Source organism: Bombina bombina, chromosome 8, assembly GCF_027579735.1.
Source record: "Bombina bombina isolate aBomBom1 chromosome 8, aBomBom1.pri, whole genome shotgun sequence".
Classification (NCBI taxonomy): domain Eukaryota; kingdom Metazoa; phylum Chordata; class Amphibia; order Anura; family Bombinatoridae; genus Bombina; species Bombina bombina.
The window spans coordinates 178,715,255-178,733,742 of NC_069506.1; the positions used below are offsets into that span (position 1 = coordinate 178,715,255).

At 37.8% G+C, this 18,488-nt stretch overlaps 1 protein-coding gene across 2 annotated transcripts; it reads right to left on the minus strand.

Annotated features, from left to right (window-relative positions):
* Positions 1-704: 704 nt before the first annotated feature.
* LOC128638080 (putative uncharacterized protein ENSP00000383309) lies at positions 705-5,940 on the minus strand. 2 transcript variants are annotated; one of them, XM_053689945.1, is made up of 2 exons: positions 5,857-5,940; positions 705-1,925 (listed from the first exon to the last, which is right to left on the minus strand). In XM_053689945.1, the coding sequence occupies exon 2, from the start codon at positions 1,822-1,824 to the stop codon at positions 946-948; it is 879 nt and encodes a 292-aa protein (XP_053545920.1). In that variant the 5' UTR covers positions 1,825-1,925; positions 5,857-5,940; the 3' UTR covers positions 705-945. The 2 variants fall into 2 exon arrangements, with proteins under 2 accessions (XP_053545920.1, XP_053545919.1); XM_053689944.1 differs by having other exon boundaries at positions 5,696-5,916.
* Between the last annotated feature and the right edge of the window lie 12,548 nt (positions 5,941-18,488).

Genomic DNA, 18,488 nt, shown 5'->3' on the forward strand with positions numbered 1-18,488 from the left:
TCTACATAACATTGCTGTGGGGACACGTATATTGGGGGACATAGAACCAGACCAAGATAAGCAGCTGGTTCATGTACCTGAGGGTATGGACAGGGGGACACTTAGGGGGAATGAAGTGAGGGACTTTGTCATCCGTGAATACTTCACCTGTAAGTTACTTGTTCATAAGTACAGTAAACCGTAACATTCACATGTATGATGATGTTTGACTGTACGTCACCAAACATTGCATGTGTATATATCATGTTTTGCAGAATTACATACTGCAGATTTTCCACTGCATGTAAGTGAAACTACTACATTCCACCCCCCTTCCCTTAACCACCATAATTACTGAAAATGTCTCATTGTTTAATCCATGTTTAGGTCACAATGACTTCTGGACTATCATTATTAAGAAGAATGAAAATGGATGTTTATACCTTATGTTCACACCTTCTGTAAATACATTATTTATATATATATATATATATATATATATATATATATATATATATATATATATATATATATATATATATATATATATATATATACCCATGTGTCAATTTATATTGGATGTGAGAAACCTTGATTTACATCTTATAAGTGAATATTACTATATGTACCCAACACAGGTCATATTATCATGTTTTAACAATATTAGTGTAAAAAACACACATCACATTGATATGTATGACAATTGTAAATAACAAAGGACAATGTTTATGGTGAACTATAAAATTATTTATTTTTCTTGGGCTTTTTGGATGAGGGAGCTGAGGTGCCTGTAGTGGATTGCCTTGTTCTCTTTGTTCTAGCAGATTCTGGTGTTTCTGCTGGTGTGCTGGCAACAGATGATAGGCTGGAGGTAGTGTCCTGCTGGTGTGTAAATTGCTCAACCAACACACCCAAGAGTTGATTTTGTTCTCTCCATCTATTGTCCATCTGCATATCAGACAGAATTCACATCATCTGTGACTGGTTTTGAACACTTGCACTTAATGATGCTGCCATGTCCCTCTGCAGCTCTATGCTACGTTTGTGTAACCTCTCTTGGCTCCTGAAGAACCTCTCTTGGCCTCTTTGTATGCTCTTGGTGCTTGTTATGAGCCTCCTCTGGAGTGCAATGTATTCCTCACCCAGGGGAGAATACAATGCATCCACAGGCTCTTGAGCAGCAGGGCTTCTAGTTGCTTGTGGGGCAGGGTCACCTGCATCTGCTGGTGCTTGAGGTGCAGGGCCCCCTGCATCTGCTGGTTCTGGTGGGGCAGGTTCAGCTGCATCTGATGGTGCTTGAGTAGTTTCTGCTATATTTCCATCTGCAGATGGTGGAGCTCGCCCAAGTGATGAGGATGGTGGAACTTGCCCAAGTGATGAGGATGGTGGAGCTCGCCCAAGTGATGAGGATGGTGGAGCTTGCCCAAGTGATGAGGATAGTGGAGCTCGCCCAAGTGATGAGGATGGTGGAGCTTGCCCAAGTGATGAGAATGGTGGAGCTCGCCCAAATGATGAGGATGGTGGAGCTCGCCCAAGTGATGAGGATGGTGGAGGTTGCCCAAGTGATGAGGATGGTGGAGTTCTCATGGTTGATTGATAGTCCCACTGATGACCAGTGTGTGACCGCTCAGCCTGTTCAATTGGCACTTCTTGTGACATAGTCTGTGGGTAAAAGCCATGACTGCCATGAGATTGTGTTGGGGAGGGGGTAAATACATGGACCCTTTGTGGCTGTCTTGGCTCCCCCTCAAAGCCAAAAGAAGAATATTCCTCTGGCCAGGAATCTTGCCAGGGGCCATATGTCAATGGTGGTGGCATCACTCCCGGGTCCTCAACTGAAGCCATTCAACTATGCTCATGCCTGGGAGCATACTGTTCGTGCGGTTGCCTGAAGACTGGTGGTGGTGGTGGTGGCATGGCTGTTTGTATCCTCGTGACAGGAGGTTCTGTGGAGGAGTCAAAGGATGAGAGGGATTAGTACAGTTAGATATATGTCCATGCGGGCATACAATGTACATTGATACATGCTAGGGCCTGATTCTCATACTGATTCTCATGTCAAACTCTATAACATGCATGTGCACTTTGTGATTTGTTCTATAAGGGATTCGAATATGAGCAGTATACAGGTATGAGTTTCATACAATAGTTATGTGTACATGTCAATAATGGAAAAAATGTGTTCTTTAAGTGACACTTAAACTGTATGGGCTATATAAATGGATCATCTACAAAACATTTATGCAAAGAAAAATCTAGTGTATAATGTCCCTTTAACTGGCAACAGTAATGGAGATGAAAATACAATACTCAAGATGCTTTTCAAGGGACATGGACTTCAAAACAATGTAAATTTTGCTTTTAAAAAAGGAAAGTTTTAAATTGTTTCTTCCATTTATTATGAATGCAAATCAGTGATTATTTTGTATAAAAATTAGTTTAATTTCCCTTTAAGTTGGTTAAAGGGACACTGAACCCAAATGTGTTCTTTTGTGATTCAGATAGAGCATGCAATTTTAAGCAACTTTCTAATTTACTCCTGTTATCATTTTTTCTTCATTCTCTTGCTATCTTTATTTAAAAAAGAAGGCATCTAAGCTATTCTTTGTTCAGGACCCTGGACAGCACTTGTTTATTGGTGGGTGCATTTATCCACCAATCAGAAAGAACAACCCAGGTTATTCAACAAAAATGGTCCGGCATCTAAACTTACATTCTTGCATTTCAAATAAAGATACCAAGAGAATGAAGAAAATTTCATAATAGGAGTAAATTAGAAAGTTGCTTAAAATGGCATGCTCTATCTGAAACACAAAAGAAAAAATGTGGGTTCAGTGTCCCTTTAAGGCGATGCAGTCAGTGTTTAATTGAACTTGCATGCACAGATGCACTTTATTGGGGAGGAGCCAAAAATTGATGAAATAAGTAATTTTATTTTTGTTATTTAAATAATAATTTAAACCCTAAACTCTGGCAGGAACATATATTTTTGTTTTTGCATTTAGTAATCTATATAAAAGGAGATATATCTTGAGTGATATAACCTCATTGAGGTCTATTTATCAAGCTCCGAACCGAGCTTGATGGCCGTCTAAAGACCGCTGCTCCATTACCTGTCTGCCTGAGCTGCAAATAGTCTCATATAGCATTTTGCGAATCTACAAGGAAAACATTTAAAAACGGGTTGTTATTTAATATTTATTGTTACAGCAAAAGCAGCAGACACTGAACTTAAAATCAATGGATTTTCTAGGTAAGAGACAGTGCGTATTTTCTTTCTTGTCTGCTGACCTTTAAAATAGACTGTGGCAAGAAGTAGCCTTGAAACGCTAAGCTGGCTTTTTCACTGAAGAATGCTCAAGAAAAATTTTTTTCAGTACACAGCTAAACCACAACTCCTTTTTTGTCTAATTTTGTTTGCATACTTTTGTTTAATTATAGACAAGTGGCTGACATTATACGCAGTGGGCAAAAGGTCTGGATGCCTGAACTATGAGGTTTTCTTGATTACAGAGATTCCATACAGAGCATCATTTTTACAACACAAATTGATGGGTTGTTCTTAAATTGTTGGACAAGAAAATGTGAAAATACATTAGCGTGACAAGTAAATAAGGAAACCAGCACTCTGTAGCGCCTTAAGCAATGACGTGAGCCATATAGTGTCATTTGTGACAGTATAAGTTAAAGTAGCTATTTTTAGCAATTTGATGATAAATAAGCAAACATGTAAAACTATTTTAGGCTTCTGGATTATGAAAATTGAATGTATCTGCCTATCAACCAGGGGGTCAATGACATTAAAGGGATTGCAATATTTCCTCCTTCCCAATGATCAATTCTACCTGCTGGAATGTATTATATTGTTCATAAATAGATTCTTTGGGGAATATTTATGAATGCCCGCCACACATCGATAATTACCGAAATCATATGCTGTCTGCATTAATCATTGCACAAGCATTTCACTGCCCCCTGCACATTTGCGGCCAATCGGTCGGTAGCAGAGGGTGTCAATCAACCCAATCGTATCCGATGGGGCTGACTGCTGTCCACCACCTCAGAGGTGGCGGACGAGTTAAGGCGCAGCGGTCTTAAGACCACTGCTTTTTAACTTACATTTCCGGTGAGCCGGAAAGTACGGGGGAGATAGGAGCATCCACTGCTTTTTAAATCTACCCCTTTACAGGGCCGGTGCTAGGATTTTTGGCCACACAGGCGAGAATACATTTTGCCACCCCCCCCCCAGACAGAAGCATGCAATTTTAAGTAAATTTCTCATTTACTCCTATTATCAATTTTGTTGCCTTCTCTTGCAATCTGTATTTGAAAAGTAGGAATGTAAGCTTAGGAGCCTGCCCATTTTGGATCATCACCCGAGTAGCTTTTGCTAATTGATGGCTAAATGCAAATCATGGTAGCTCTGCATAACAATTCAAACAATAGTAATGCCACATAACACATCAAACAGTGGTAGTACTGCAAAGAAAATCAAACAATGTTTATGCCACATAACAAATCAAACAGTGGTAGCACCACATAGCAAATCAAACAATGGTTATGCCACATAACAAATCAAACAGTGGTAGCACCACATAGCAAATCAAACAATGGTTATGCCTCATAACAAATCAAACTGCATAACAATTATATATATACACACACACTAACTATATATATATATATATAAAAATAAATATACACACACAATTATATATATATATATATATTGTGTGTGTGTGTGTATATATATATTTATTTATTTATTTACACACATACACAGTGTAGAAATATAGAGAATCCAACAAAGGTTGACATTTATTTCACAATATGGAGGAGCCAAACTTAGATAGACAGACAGACAGAGAGAAGCCATGGCTTAGATTTACAGAGTCCAGCTTGCCAGGGGGCAAGGATTTGGCTCCTCTAAAATTATTCCCATTGTCTCCTAAAGCATTTGAGCTTAACTCCTCAATATTCCTTCTGGCTTCTAAATTTAAATTATACTTGTTAACCCCTAATATAGATTTCTTTATTGACTGTCCTTAAAAATATTTCAACATTCAAAAGGTTTTTAATAAAGGATAGATATATTGTACATTATAGAATTGCTTGCCCCTTAGCGTAATTCTCAGTAACATCACAAGATGTCTCCCATCCTGAAAATCACTGGTGCTTGGCCACAATAACTGCACAGCTGTGTAATTGCCCCAATTGATACCTGAAGTGCTGGGAGGCAGGGATGAAACATCACTGTGATATAGTTCCCCAGCCCCCACAATAGTGTGTGTCCCTCAGCATCAGAAGCCTTTGTGGTGATCTGACGTTTGTCATTTCAACATCATTTTTCTAGTGCAGATTAACCCCTTAATTTTAACCTTAAAGCAGCCAAGGGGTTAAATTATTATTATCAGGTATTTGTAGAGAAGTTAACTATTGCTCAGCTCAGATAACACATTTAGTGAAAGTGGTGGAAAAGAATTCTTTACATACATTAGTATACAAAAAGTTGTGGTTTTCTCACAGCCCCTACCCTGTATCCTACTGGCTCCCCATCACATTTTTTTACACTGCTTCCATTGGTGGTCCTGCCTGGCCCTGACCTGTCACCACTCACCTGGCTGTGTCACAGTCGAGACCAGACTCACAGAAAGTTGTACTTGTCAGTCACCTGTCCTCCATGGTCCACCTCAGCCGCCGTCCCGCCCTCACTCACGCAACACAATTTACTCTTGAACTTGTCTTGTCAAATATGTCACTGACAGCAAGACAGTCCACCCACGTGACTCACCAGCATCTGCCCTGCCAGCCGCCGAGGCAGCCCTCAGTCCCCACCGGTGCCATGCTACCAGTCCTAGGCTAGTTCCTACTTCCTACCTCACTCGACTTCACACGCTAGTCATCTGTGCGGTCTGGCTGTCTCAGTTTCCTCACATGGTGGTGCTGCTGCTGTAGTGTGAGTCTCAGACAGGAACGATTTCCCTCTCACTCAGTCAGTTCAGTTAGGTTTAGGCAGGCCAGGCTGCGCAAGTGATGAGCTCCACCTTCACTGTCTGTCACCACATTTCCAATTACATAATAAGTAATTGGAAATTCACTAAAAGGAAGCTAATTTTACATTAAACTGTAGCAGGTACTGATCTAAAAGTACTTGATCACTGATCAGTGAGTATGCTCTTGTGTACTAACTTAAACGGACAGTCTACACCAGAATTGTTATTGTTTAAAAAGATAGATAATACCTTTATTACACATTCCCCAGTTTTGCACAACCAACACAGTTATATTAAAATACTTTTTACCTCTGTGATTACCTTGTATCTAAGCCTCTGCACACTGCCCTCTTTATTTCAGTTCTTTTGACAGGCTTGCATTTTAGCCAATCAGTGCTGACTCCTAGGTAACTCCACGTGCATGATCACAATGTTTTCTATATGGCACACATGAACTAATGCCTTATATTTGTGAAAAAATTCAAAATGCTTTGAGATAATAGGCGGCATTCAAGGGCTAACAAATTAGCATATAAGCCTACCTCGTTTAGATTTCAACTAAGAATTCCAAGAGAACAAAGCAAAATTGATTATAAAAGTAAATTGGAAAGTTCTTTAAAAGTACATGCCCTATCTGAATCATGAAAGTTTATTTTTTACTAGACTGTCCCTTTAATTCATAGGTAAGCTAGCACATGGAGCATACCCACCAAGCAGTTCAAATTCTGTAATAAAAAAACAAGTTTATATATAAAAAAAACACAACAACAACTTTGGAGCTTAACTATTGACTGTTATGTCCCTTTAAAGGGACATTATACACTCATGTTTTCTTTGCATAAATGTTTTGTAGATGCTCTATTTATATAGCCCATAAAGTTTGTTCTTTTTAAAAATGTATAGTTTTGCTTATTTTTGAATAACATTGCTCTGATTTTCAGACTCCTAACCAAGCCCCAAAGTTTTATGAGAATACCGTCAGCTACCTTCTCCAGCTTGCTCCTGTTTGTGTAAAGGGTCTTTTCATATGCAAAAGAAGGGGGAGGGGGGAGTGTCTTATTTCCCACTTGCAGTGGGCTTTCCAACTACCCTTTCAACAAAGCTAAACTGAGAACTTCTTAGTACATTTTTAAACAGTTTTATACTGGATTTTTATATCAGTATCTGTGCATCCTATTCTTTGTAGTAGTGTCTATTACATGCAGTTATATGAAAATGAGTGTATACTGTCCCTTTAAGTATTTATGGAAAGATCACAACTAAGATGACCTTTTTAAGAGACAGTCCATCCTTTATGTAAATAATCATTCTGCCTTCTTTAGTTGCCAAAATATCCTTCTCTTGAAGTAACAATTAACATTTTATGGGAAATAGAAATCTCAGTACTGTGCAATATTCTGCTGGACAGTCTGGGAACTTGGATCTCAGTCCTGCAGTCTCACATTCCTCCCAGAATATCCTACCTCCTCCTGACAGAGTGATAAATGCAGCATAGACTACAAGCCTGTCCCAATCACTATAACAGCTTGACACTGATGCTCTAAGAAAGCGTGACCTCTGACTCACCCAACTCTGCCCTTGTTACCATTAAAATACGATGCCAGCTTTAGAAGTTGAAATGTTGACAAGTGTAGAAACGCTCTCATAATTTTATATTTTTAGAACAATTTCAATGTGTAAGTCTTGATTTCTTTCATGTAATTGGCAAGAGTCCATGAGCTAGTGACGTATGGGATATACAATCCTACCAGGAGGGGCAAAGTTTCCCAAACCTCAAAATGCCTATAAATACACCCCTCACCACACCCACAATTCAGTTTTACAAACTTTGCCTTCTATGGAGGTGGTGAAGTAAGTTTGTGCTAAGATTTCTACATTGACATGCGCTTCTCAGCATTTTTGAAGCCCGATTCCTCTCAGAGTACAGTGAATGTCAGAGGGGTGTGAAGGGAGTATCACCTATTGAATGCAATGGTTTTCCTCACGGGGATCTATTTCATAGGTTCTCTGTTATCGGTCGTAGAGATTCATCTTCTACCTCCCTTTTCAGATCGACGATATACTCTCAAATTCCATTGCCTCTGCTGATAACCGTTTCAGTACTGGTTTGGCTATCTGCTATATGTGGATGGGTGTCTTTTGGTAAGTATGTTTTCATTACTTAAAGGGACATGCCAGCCACATTTTTTCTTTTATGATTTAGAAAGAGAATGCAATTTTAAACATCTTTCTAATTTACTTATATTATCTAATTTGTTTTATTCTCTTGATATTCTTTGATGAAAAGCATATCTAGATATGCTCACTAGCTGCTGATTGGTTGCTGCACATAGAAGCATTGTGTGATTGGCTCACCATGTGCATTGCTTTTTCTTCAACTAAGGATATTTAAAAAATGAAGCAAAATAAATAATGGAAGTAAATTGAAATGTTGTTTAAATTTCTATTCTCTATCTGAATCATGAAAGAAAGATTTTGGGTTTAGTGGCCCTTTAAGACACTCTCAGCTATGGTTTGGCACTTTATGTATTTATACAAAGTTCTAAATATAGGTATTGTACTTATATTTGCCATGATTCAGGTTTTCAGTATATTTCCTTTTGAAGACTGTAAGTTTCATATCTGGGAAATGCTTTTTTATGAAAATGTATTTCTTACCTGGGGTATAGTCTCTTTTTCAAATTGACTGTCTTTTAAATTTGTGGGCAGAATTAGGCTCGCGAGGGCGCAAAATGCCAAAGTTTATTACGTCATTCTTGGTGCAAGATTTTTTTGGCGCAGTTACGTTCGTTGACGCAAATTCATCATTTCCGGCGTCTTAGTTGACGGCGAGTCCTTCACAAGGTTGCGTCATCTATGACGCAAGTGTGTCGTTTCCGGACGTTTTTGGCGCCAAAAAATATTTTTCTGTTTGTTTGTGCGTCATACTTGGCGCCAAATATTTTGATTATTTAAAACCCCATTCCTATATGCCTCTTACCTTTTTTTCTCTATCAGAGGGCTATGCTGTTTGCATTTTTTCCCCATTCCTGAAACTGCCATATAAGGAAATTGATAATTTTGCTTTATATGTTGTTTTTATCTCTTACATTTGCAAGATGTCTCAATCTGATCCTGTGTCAGAAATCACTGTTGGAACCCTGCTACCTGATAACAGTTCTACCAAAGCTAAGTGCAAACTTGTGGAGATTATACCTCCAGCTGTGGCTTGTAATAGTTGTCACGATAAACTGTTACATGCAGAAAATGTATCCATCAGTAGTAGTTCATTACCTGTTGCTGTTCCCTCAACATCTAATGCACAAGATATACCTGTAAATTTAATATAATTCATTTCTGATTCTATTCAGAAGGCTTTGTCTGCCATTCCGCCTTCTAATAAACGTAAAAGGTCTTTTAAAACGTCTCATAGAGTTGATGAAATTTCAAATGACCGGCAACATACTGATTTATCCTTCTCTGATGAGGATCTATCTGATTCAGAAGATCCTGCCTCAGATATTGACACTGACAAATCCTCTTATTTATTTAAAATGGAGTATATTCATTCTGTGTTAAAAGAAGTGTTGATTACATTAGATATGGAGGAAACTAGTCCTCTTGATATTAAAACTAGTAAACGTTTAAATTCTGTTTATAAACCTCCTGTGGTTATTACAGAGGTTTTAACCAGTTCCTGATGCTATTTCTGATATGATTTCTAAAGAATTGAATAGACCTGGTACTTCTTTTATTCCTTCTTCAAGGTTTAAAAATATGTATCCTTTGCCAGCAGTTAGATTGGAGTTTTGGGTAAAGATCCCCAAAGTTGTTGGGGCTATCTCTGCTCTTGCTAAACGTACTACTATTCCTATGGAAGATAGTACTTCTTTTAAAGATCCTTTAGATAGGAAACTTTAATCTTATCTAAAGAAGGCTTATTTATATTCAGGTCATCTTCTTAGGCCTGCTATTTATTTGGCTGATGTTGCAGCTGTTTCGACTTTTTCTTTGGAAACTTTAGCTCAAAAAGTATTGGATCATGATTTGTCTAGCATTATTAAGTTGATTCAACATGCTAATAATTTCATTTGTGATGCCATTTTTTATATCATCAAAATTGATGTTAAATATATGTCTTTAGCTATTTTAGCTAGAAGAGCTTTGTGGCTCAAATCTTGGAATGCTGATATGACTTCTAAGTCCAGATTGCTCTCTCTTTCTTTCCAAGGTAATAAAATTATTTGGTTCTCAGTTGGATTCAATCATTTAAACTGTCACTGGGGGGAAGGGAGGTTTTTGCCTCAGGATAAAAGACCTAAGGGTAAATCTAAAGCTTCTAACCATTTTCGTTCCTTTTGACAAAATAAGGAACAGAAACCTAATGCTTCCCCCAAGGAATCTGTTTTCAATTGGAAGCCTTCTTCAAATTAGAATAAATCCAAGCCATTTAAAAGATCAAAGCCATCCCCCAAGTCCACATGAAGGTGTGGCCCTCATTCCAGATCAGCTGGTGGGGGGCAGATTAAAAATTTTCAAAGCTATTTGGATCAATTCGGTCTAAAATCATTGTCTCTCAGGAGTACAGAATAGGTTTCAGAGTAAGACCGCCTGTGAAAAGATTTTTTCTCTCACGCATTCCAGCAAACCCAGTAAAGGCTCAGGCTTTTCTGAAGTGTGTTTCAGACCTGGAGTTATCAGGGGTAATCATGCCAGTTCCGTTTCAGGAACAGGGTCTGGGGTTTTATTCAAATCTATTCATTGTCCCAAAGAAAGAAAATTCATTCAGACGAGTTCTGGATCTAAAGATTTTGAATCGATATGTAAGAGTACCAACCTTTAAAATGGTGACTATAAGGACTATTCTGCCTTTTGTTCAGCAAGGGCATCATATGTCCACAATAGACTTACAGGATGCATATCTTCATATTCGGATTTATCCGGATCACTATCACTTCCTGAGATTCTATTTTCTAGGCAAGCATTACCAATTTGTTGCTCTTCCTTTTGGCCTAGCGACAGCTCCAAGAATCTTTTCGAAGGTTCTCGGTGCCCTACTCTCTGTAATCAGAGAGCGGGGTATTGCGGTGTTTCCTTATTTGGACGATATCTTGGTACTTGCTCAGTCTTTACATTCTGCAGAATCTCACACGAATCAACTAGTGTTGTTTCTTCGAAGACATGGTTGGAGGATCAATTTACCAAAATGTTCTTCCTCAGACTCCTCAGACAAAGGTAACCTTTATAGGTTTCCAGATATATTCAGTGTCCATGACTTTGTCTCTAACAGACAAGAAACGTTTGAAATTGGTTGCAGCCTGTCGGAACCTTCAGTCTGAGTCATTCCCTTCAGTAGCTATGTTCATGGAAGTTTTAGGTCTCATGACTGCAGCATCGGAAACGATCCCCTTTTCTCATTTTCATATGAGACCTCTCCAGCTTTGTATGCTGAACCAATGGTGCAGGGATTATACAAGGATATCACAATTAATATCCTTAAATCCCAATGTTCGCTTTTCTATGACTTGGTGGTTAGAGCACCATCGTATAATTCTGGGGGCCTCTTTTGTTCGTCCAACCTGGACTGTGATCACAACAGATGCGAGTCTTTCAGGTTGGGGAGCTGTTTGGGGATCTCTGACAGCACAACAGGTTTGGAAATCTCAAGATGCGAGATTATCAATCAATATTTTGGAACTGCGTACAATTCTCAGGGCTCTTCAGTTTTGGCCTCTGTTGAAGAGAGAACCGTTCATTTGTTTTCAGACAGACAATATCACAACTGTGGCATATGTCAATCATCAGGGTGGGACTCACAGTCCTCAAGCTATGAAAGAAGTATCTTGGATACTTGTTTGGGCGGAATCCAGCTCCTGTCTAATTTCTGTGGTTCATATCCCAGGTATAGACAATTGGGAAACAGATTATCTCAGTCGTCAAACTTTACATCCGGGAGAATGGTCTCTCCACCCAGATGTGTTTTCTCAAATTGTTCAGATGTGGGGGCCTCCAGAAATAGATCTGATGGCATATCATCTAAACAAAAAACGTCCTAGGTACATGTCCATGTCCAGGGATTCTCAGGCGAAAGAAGTGGATGCGTTGACACTTCCTTGGTGTTATCAACCTGCTTATATTTTCCCGCCTCTAGTTCTTCTTCCAAGAATGATCTCCAAAATCATCATGGAGCAATCGTTTGAGCTGCTGGTGGCTCCAGCATGGTCTCACAGGTTTTGGTATGCGGATCTTGTTCGGATGTCCAGTTGCCAACCTTGGCCACTTCCATTAAGGCCAGACCTTCTATCTCAAGGTCCGTTTTTCCATCAGGATCTCAAATTATTAAATTTGAAGGAATGGAAATTGAACGCTTAGTGCTTAGTCATAGAGGTTTCTCTGACTCAGTGATTAATACTATGTTGCAGGCTTGTAAATCTGTTTCTAGAAAGATTTATTATCAAGTTTGGAAGACTTACATTCCATGGTGTCCTTCTCATAAATTCTCTTGGCATTCTATTAGAATTCCTAGAATTTTACAGTTTCTTCAGGATGGTTTGGATAAAGGTTTGCCTGCAAGTTCCTTGAAAGGACAAATCTCTGCTCTGTTTTATTCCACAGAAAAATTGCTAAACTTCCTGATATTCACTGTTTTGTACATGCTTTTGTTTGTATCAAGCCTGTCATTAAATCAATCTCTCCTCCTTGGAGTCTTAATTTGGTTTTGAAGGCTTTACAGGCTCCTCCATTTGAGCCTATGCATTGTTTGGACATTAAACTACTTTCTTGGAAAGTGTTGTTCTTTTTGGCCATCTCTTCTGCTAGAAGAGTTTCTGAATTATCGGCTCTCTCTTGTGAATCTCCTTTTCTGATTTTTCATCAGGATAAGGCAGTTTTGCAGACTTCATTTAAATTCTTACCTAAAGTTGTGAATTCTAACAACATTAATAGAGAAATTGTTGTCCCTTCTTTGTGTCCTAATCCTAAGAATTCTTTGGAGAGATCTTTACATTCTTTGGATGTGGTAAGAGCTCTGAAATATTATGTTGAAGCTGCTAAAGATTTCAGGAAGACTTCTAGTCTATTTGTTATCTTTTCTGGTTCCAAGAAAGGTCAGAAGGCTTCTGCCATTTCTTTGGCATCGTGGTTAAAGATTTTGATTTATCAAGCTTATTTGGTGTCGAGTAAACCCCGCCTCAGAGAATTACAGCTCATTCTACTAGATCAGTTTCCATTTCTTGGGCTTTTAAGAATGAAGCTTCAGTTGATCAGATTTGCAAAGCAGCAACTTGGTCTTCTTTGCATACATTTACTAAATTCTACCACTTTGATGTCTTTGCTTCTTCGGAAGCAGTTTTTGGTAGGAATGTTCTTCTGGCAGCTGTTTCAGTTTGATTCTTCTGCTTATGATTTAAGTTTTTCCTTTTATTTTTGAGAATAAACTTATATTGGGTTGTGGATAATTTTTTTTAAGCTTAATGGCTGTTTTTATAATGTCCCTCCCTCTCTAGTGACTCTTGCGTGGAGTTCCATATCTTGGGTATTGCTATCCCATACGTCACTAGCTCATGGACTCTTGCCAATTACATGAAAGAAACCATAATTTATGTAAGAACTTACCTGATAAATTCATTTCTTTCATATTGGCAAGAGTCTATGAGGCCCACCCCCTTTTTTATGGTGGTTATGATTTTTTTATATAAAGCACAATTATTTCCAAATTCCTTTGTTGATGCTTTTTACTCCTTTCTTTATCACCCCACTTCTTGGCTATTCGTTAAACTGAATTGTGGGTGTGGTGAGGGGTGTATTTATAGGCATTTTGAGGTTTGGGAAACTTTGCCCCTCCTGGTATGATTGTATATCCCATACGTCACTAGCTCATGGACTCTTGCCAATATGGAAAAAATTAATTTATCAGGTAAGTTCTTACATAAATTATATTTTTTTTCTGGTTCATGGATGTGTTGTATTACTATAGCATGTATCAAATAATACATATCTTGGTCTTGAACCTGGGTTTCTAGCTAGACCTCCTCTCACCTGCTTATATGTTCCAGTTCATTTGAATTGGAGGTTCATTCAGAAGGCCATTGTACCATGTCAGGTTGTGAAAGTAGCAGCAAGTTAAAAGGTCCAAATTCCAGAAATATGACTCAATTGTACTGCATAAACAAGGCATTTTACATCAAGCATTAGAAAAATAAATGTATAAATTGCAATCATCATGCAGTTTTATTAATTTTTTTTTCTTTTTTCTTTTTTTTCTTTTTTTTTCTTATAAAAATAAAGTATTTTATTGAATCTAAACATTTACACTTAAATTTTCAATATTTAAACATCTAATATAATTGTAAAATTTCTACACATTATTCTAAAGCTAATCATTACTTTGAATACATCATTATGTCTCTCATGCATTTACTTTTTAACAACCTTTTAAGTTTTCTGACATACATTTAAAAGCAAGAAAATACAATAGTCTAGTTAAAATTAAACTTTCATGACTCAGATAGGACATGCAATTTTTTTTTTATTAATCTTTATTTTACAAAAAAGAAAAACAAACAAATAGAAAAACACATACAAACAAACAAAATTTCCCAAATAATACCATAAAACTAACAAAAAAAACATAATGCAATAGTGCATAATTAATCCTTTCATCTCCCTTTTATCCCTTCCAATCCACTATTCAGGTTCCCTAATTATCCCATTAAAAAAAAAAATACCTCTCTTCTTCCTCCTTCCCCTCCCCATCCCTCCCCCTCTCTCCCATCCTCTCTCTCTTATTTCGATTTTATATTAGCAATTTGTTCTATATAAGATATAACATCCCTACCCTGAGAGCACACAAAGGCCTCTAGTTATGAAGGTCTGTCGGACCTGACCCGACAGTGCGGATCAGGTCCGACAGACCTTGCTAAATACGGCGAGCAATATGCTCGCCGTATTCAGCATTGCACCAGCAGTTCACAAGAGCTGCTGGTGTAACTCTGCCCCCTGCAGACTCGCGGCCAATAGGCCGCCAGCAGGGGGGTGTCAATCAACCCGATCATACTCGATCGGGTTGATTTCCGGCGATGTCTGTCCGCCTGCTCAGAGCAGACGGACAGGTTATGGAGCAGAGGTCTTTGTGACCGCTGCTTCATAACTGCTGTTTCTGGCGAGCCTGCAGGCTCGTCAGAAACATGGGGCATCAAGCTTCATCTATTGTGATCCGTGAAGTGGATAAGGGTGGAGCCCTAGTCATCCAAGATTATGACAAATATAGAAGTGAGATCATGTCACAATTGAACGACATCAGCGTGTATGAAAGATTACCACACAACCCGATCAAAACCTTCAAACAGAAGATAGATGATTATCTCCATGAATTGAAAAATGATGACCAGATATCACAATCATTGTGGACATACTTAAAGGTTGATTATCCCATCACACCGGTACTATATACCCTCCCGAAAGTGCACAAACATCCTAGCCAACCACCAGGTAGACCTATTGTGTCTGCAAGAGGTTCAATCTTGCAAACTATTGCCACGTACCTTGATAAAGTGTTGCAACCTTTTGATACCATCCTATTTGAAGGACTCAATTGAACTCATCAAACTATTACAACTTATTGAGGACGTTGAGGACACAGATATACTGGTCACCTTAGATGTGACCAGTCTTTATACTGTGATCCCTCACAACAAGGGAATACAAGCAATCAGAAATGAGTTGTTCAGACATCCCTATGTTGGACCATCCACTGAAGCATTGGTACAGTTGTTAGAATTTTGCTTAAAGGGCCACTGTAAGTAAATATTTTCGATGCCTGTTACTAACTAACTACCCCAAATACGCTTTTTATCAATAGCATTTCATTAACATATCTCTACCGTATATCAGAAATCTTGTCTGCAAATTTAATTGTTTTCCAAACCCACTCCTTGGGTATCCTTTGCTCTGTACCAATCCGTTTACAATACCTAGGTTTCAAAATGGCGCTTTAAACACAAAGTTAATGGTTTAAGTATTTTGAACATGCAGTGCTGAAAATAGTGGGCAGGATAACATGACATCATCGTTGAATAAAAGATATAACTTTTAGAACGTTATGAAACTTCGTTTTGGAGAAAATACAGGTCAGTAGGTTTTAATTAATGTTTATTAACTTTAATATGTTAGTTGTTTAGCTTAAAAATTATAACAGAAAGTAATCCTTTAAGAATTAACTATTTCAAATTCGAGAACCAGTACTATCTGCAAAGATCAGGAACAGCCATGGGCTCGAATGTAGCCCCAACATATGCTAACATCTTTCTAGGGGCGTTCGAGAGAGAACATCCAGAAATATTTGAAGATGCTAGCATAATCCTTTTTAGGAGATATATCGACGACTTGTTTGTGATCTGGCGGGGCACTCAACAGGATTTGGATGATTGGTTCAACAAATTAAATCAACTTTCCAGTGATTTGAAATTCAAGATGACATGTCACCATGACTCCATTGACTTCTTGGACCTAAGAATCAACAAGGTCCATGGTAAATTAAACACAGAACTGTTCTCAAAACCAACTGACCGAAATTCAATGCTGTTATATACTAGTTGCCACCCATCAGGTATAAAAAGGGCTTTACCCATTTCACAGTTCCGCCGGGTTGTGAGGAACAACTCCACACTAGAAGGTAAAGAACATCAACTGAAGAGTATGTATCAAAAATTTTGAGAGAGAAAATATGATGATCAAATAATCAACAATGCTTATTAACATGCTCGAGTGATGACACAAGAACAAGCTCTGTCTACCAGTGAAGCAAGAAATGTAAACCAGAATGATGATAGATTAACATTTGTCACAGAATACAACCCTGACAAAGGTGCCTATAGGAACATACTGGATGAACACTGGAACATCATTTCAAGTGATAAATCATTACCTCTCCATGACACCAGACCCCCAAGAATAAGCTATCGAAGGGGGAAATCTCTGAAAGATATGCTTATGAGACCAGACATGGCAGAAGCATATACAAGTTCGACGTGGCTTAAACAAGGCATGAAGATGGGATGTTTCAAATATCTGGGATGCACCACATGCAGTGCACTGAGCCAGTGCACTGAGTTCACACACCCATGGACTAATAAAAGGTACAAAATTAAATATTGGGTCACCTGTACTACTATTTTCATTATTTATCTTCTACACTGTGTGTGTGGAAGATTTTACGTTGGCAAAACAACAGATGATCTATGTACGAGGATGGCCAACCACAGGGCGGCCATACGTGCTGCAATTAAAGACGGGGACTCTGAACAACCAGTTGCTAGACACTTTGCCAAATACAAGCATACTTTGAAGGACTTAAAATATGTGATTATTGACTATGTACCCCTCTTACCTAGAGGGGGTGACAGAGGAAGAGTTCTGTTACAAAAGGAGTCCAGATGGATTCATACCCTGGACACTCTAATCCCAAAGGGACTCAACACCAATCTTGATTTACAGTGCTTCTTGTAACAAGTTGCACATTCTCTGTCTTTATAACATCAATGGTGTATTCTATTGGTTTCAGGGATTATTGTTCTTTGTGCTGTTCCCATATCTACAACACGTTCTTTTCTTTTTTTTTATATATTTATTTAAACCAGCAATATAAGGTCCGTACAAATTTTGCATATCGAGAAAAAACATCATATAGAGAAAGCCAAACATAGATAAACAATATACTAAAACTTTGAGAAATAATTCATATCAAAAGAAAACAGATTATCTCAATATCTTCTAGGTCTCTTTCATGACGATCAATTAATATTTAAATAAAGCTATAATTGTACCCAATATTGCTTGGAATTTTCCAGTATTCATTATTACCAATAGAAATAAAATAAAACAAAAACAAAAAAACAAAAACAAGAAAACAAAACAAAACAAAAACAAAAAAAAAAAAAAAAAAAAAAAAAAAAAAGAAACTCTCCTTCACCGTCCTCAGACTTTTTTCTTCTTCCCTTACATTGGTTCTTTAACCTTCCCTAGCAAGAGACAAGGAGATAGCAAGTGTCGAATGTCTGAATGGGAATAGTAACTGATCTTGTTGAGCTTTATCTAATGAGCTTATCAAAGAACCCCATTTTTTAAAGAACATATTAACTTCACTCTCCTTATGCGCTTGCACGGCATATTGTTCTATAATCATTTGTTTCATAAGGAAGTTCTTCCATTCTTTGAATTTTAGATTTTTTCTATTATTCCAATTTTTAAGTATTATACTCCTGCCAGTAAGTACAGCCATATCTAATAATTTATCATCTTGCTCCGTGCTTTTATTAGTATTCAAGAATACTATTTGTTCTAGATTGATATAACTTTGTCTATGAGAAATTTTTGCGAGCCAATATTCAATTTTTTTTTTTTTTAAAAGATTTTTATTGAGGTATTGAACAACAAAAGCAAAACATGAGATATGAAATACGTCCAGATACAAATCATACTGGGAGAGAGCATCTTTACAAATCTCATACAAAAAATAAGTTTGATCTAAAACATTAAAGC

What these genes read in the sequence shown, in the direction of transcription:
- LOC128638080 (XM_053689945.1), bottom strand. Translation starts at nt 1,824, where the DNA reads ATGGCTTCAGTTGAGGACCCGGGAGTGATGCCACCACCATTGACATAT.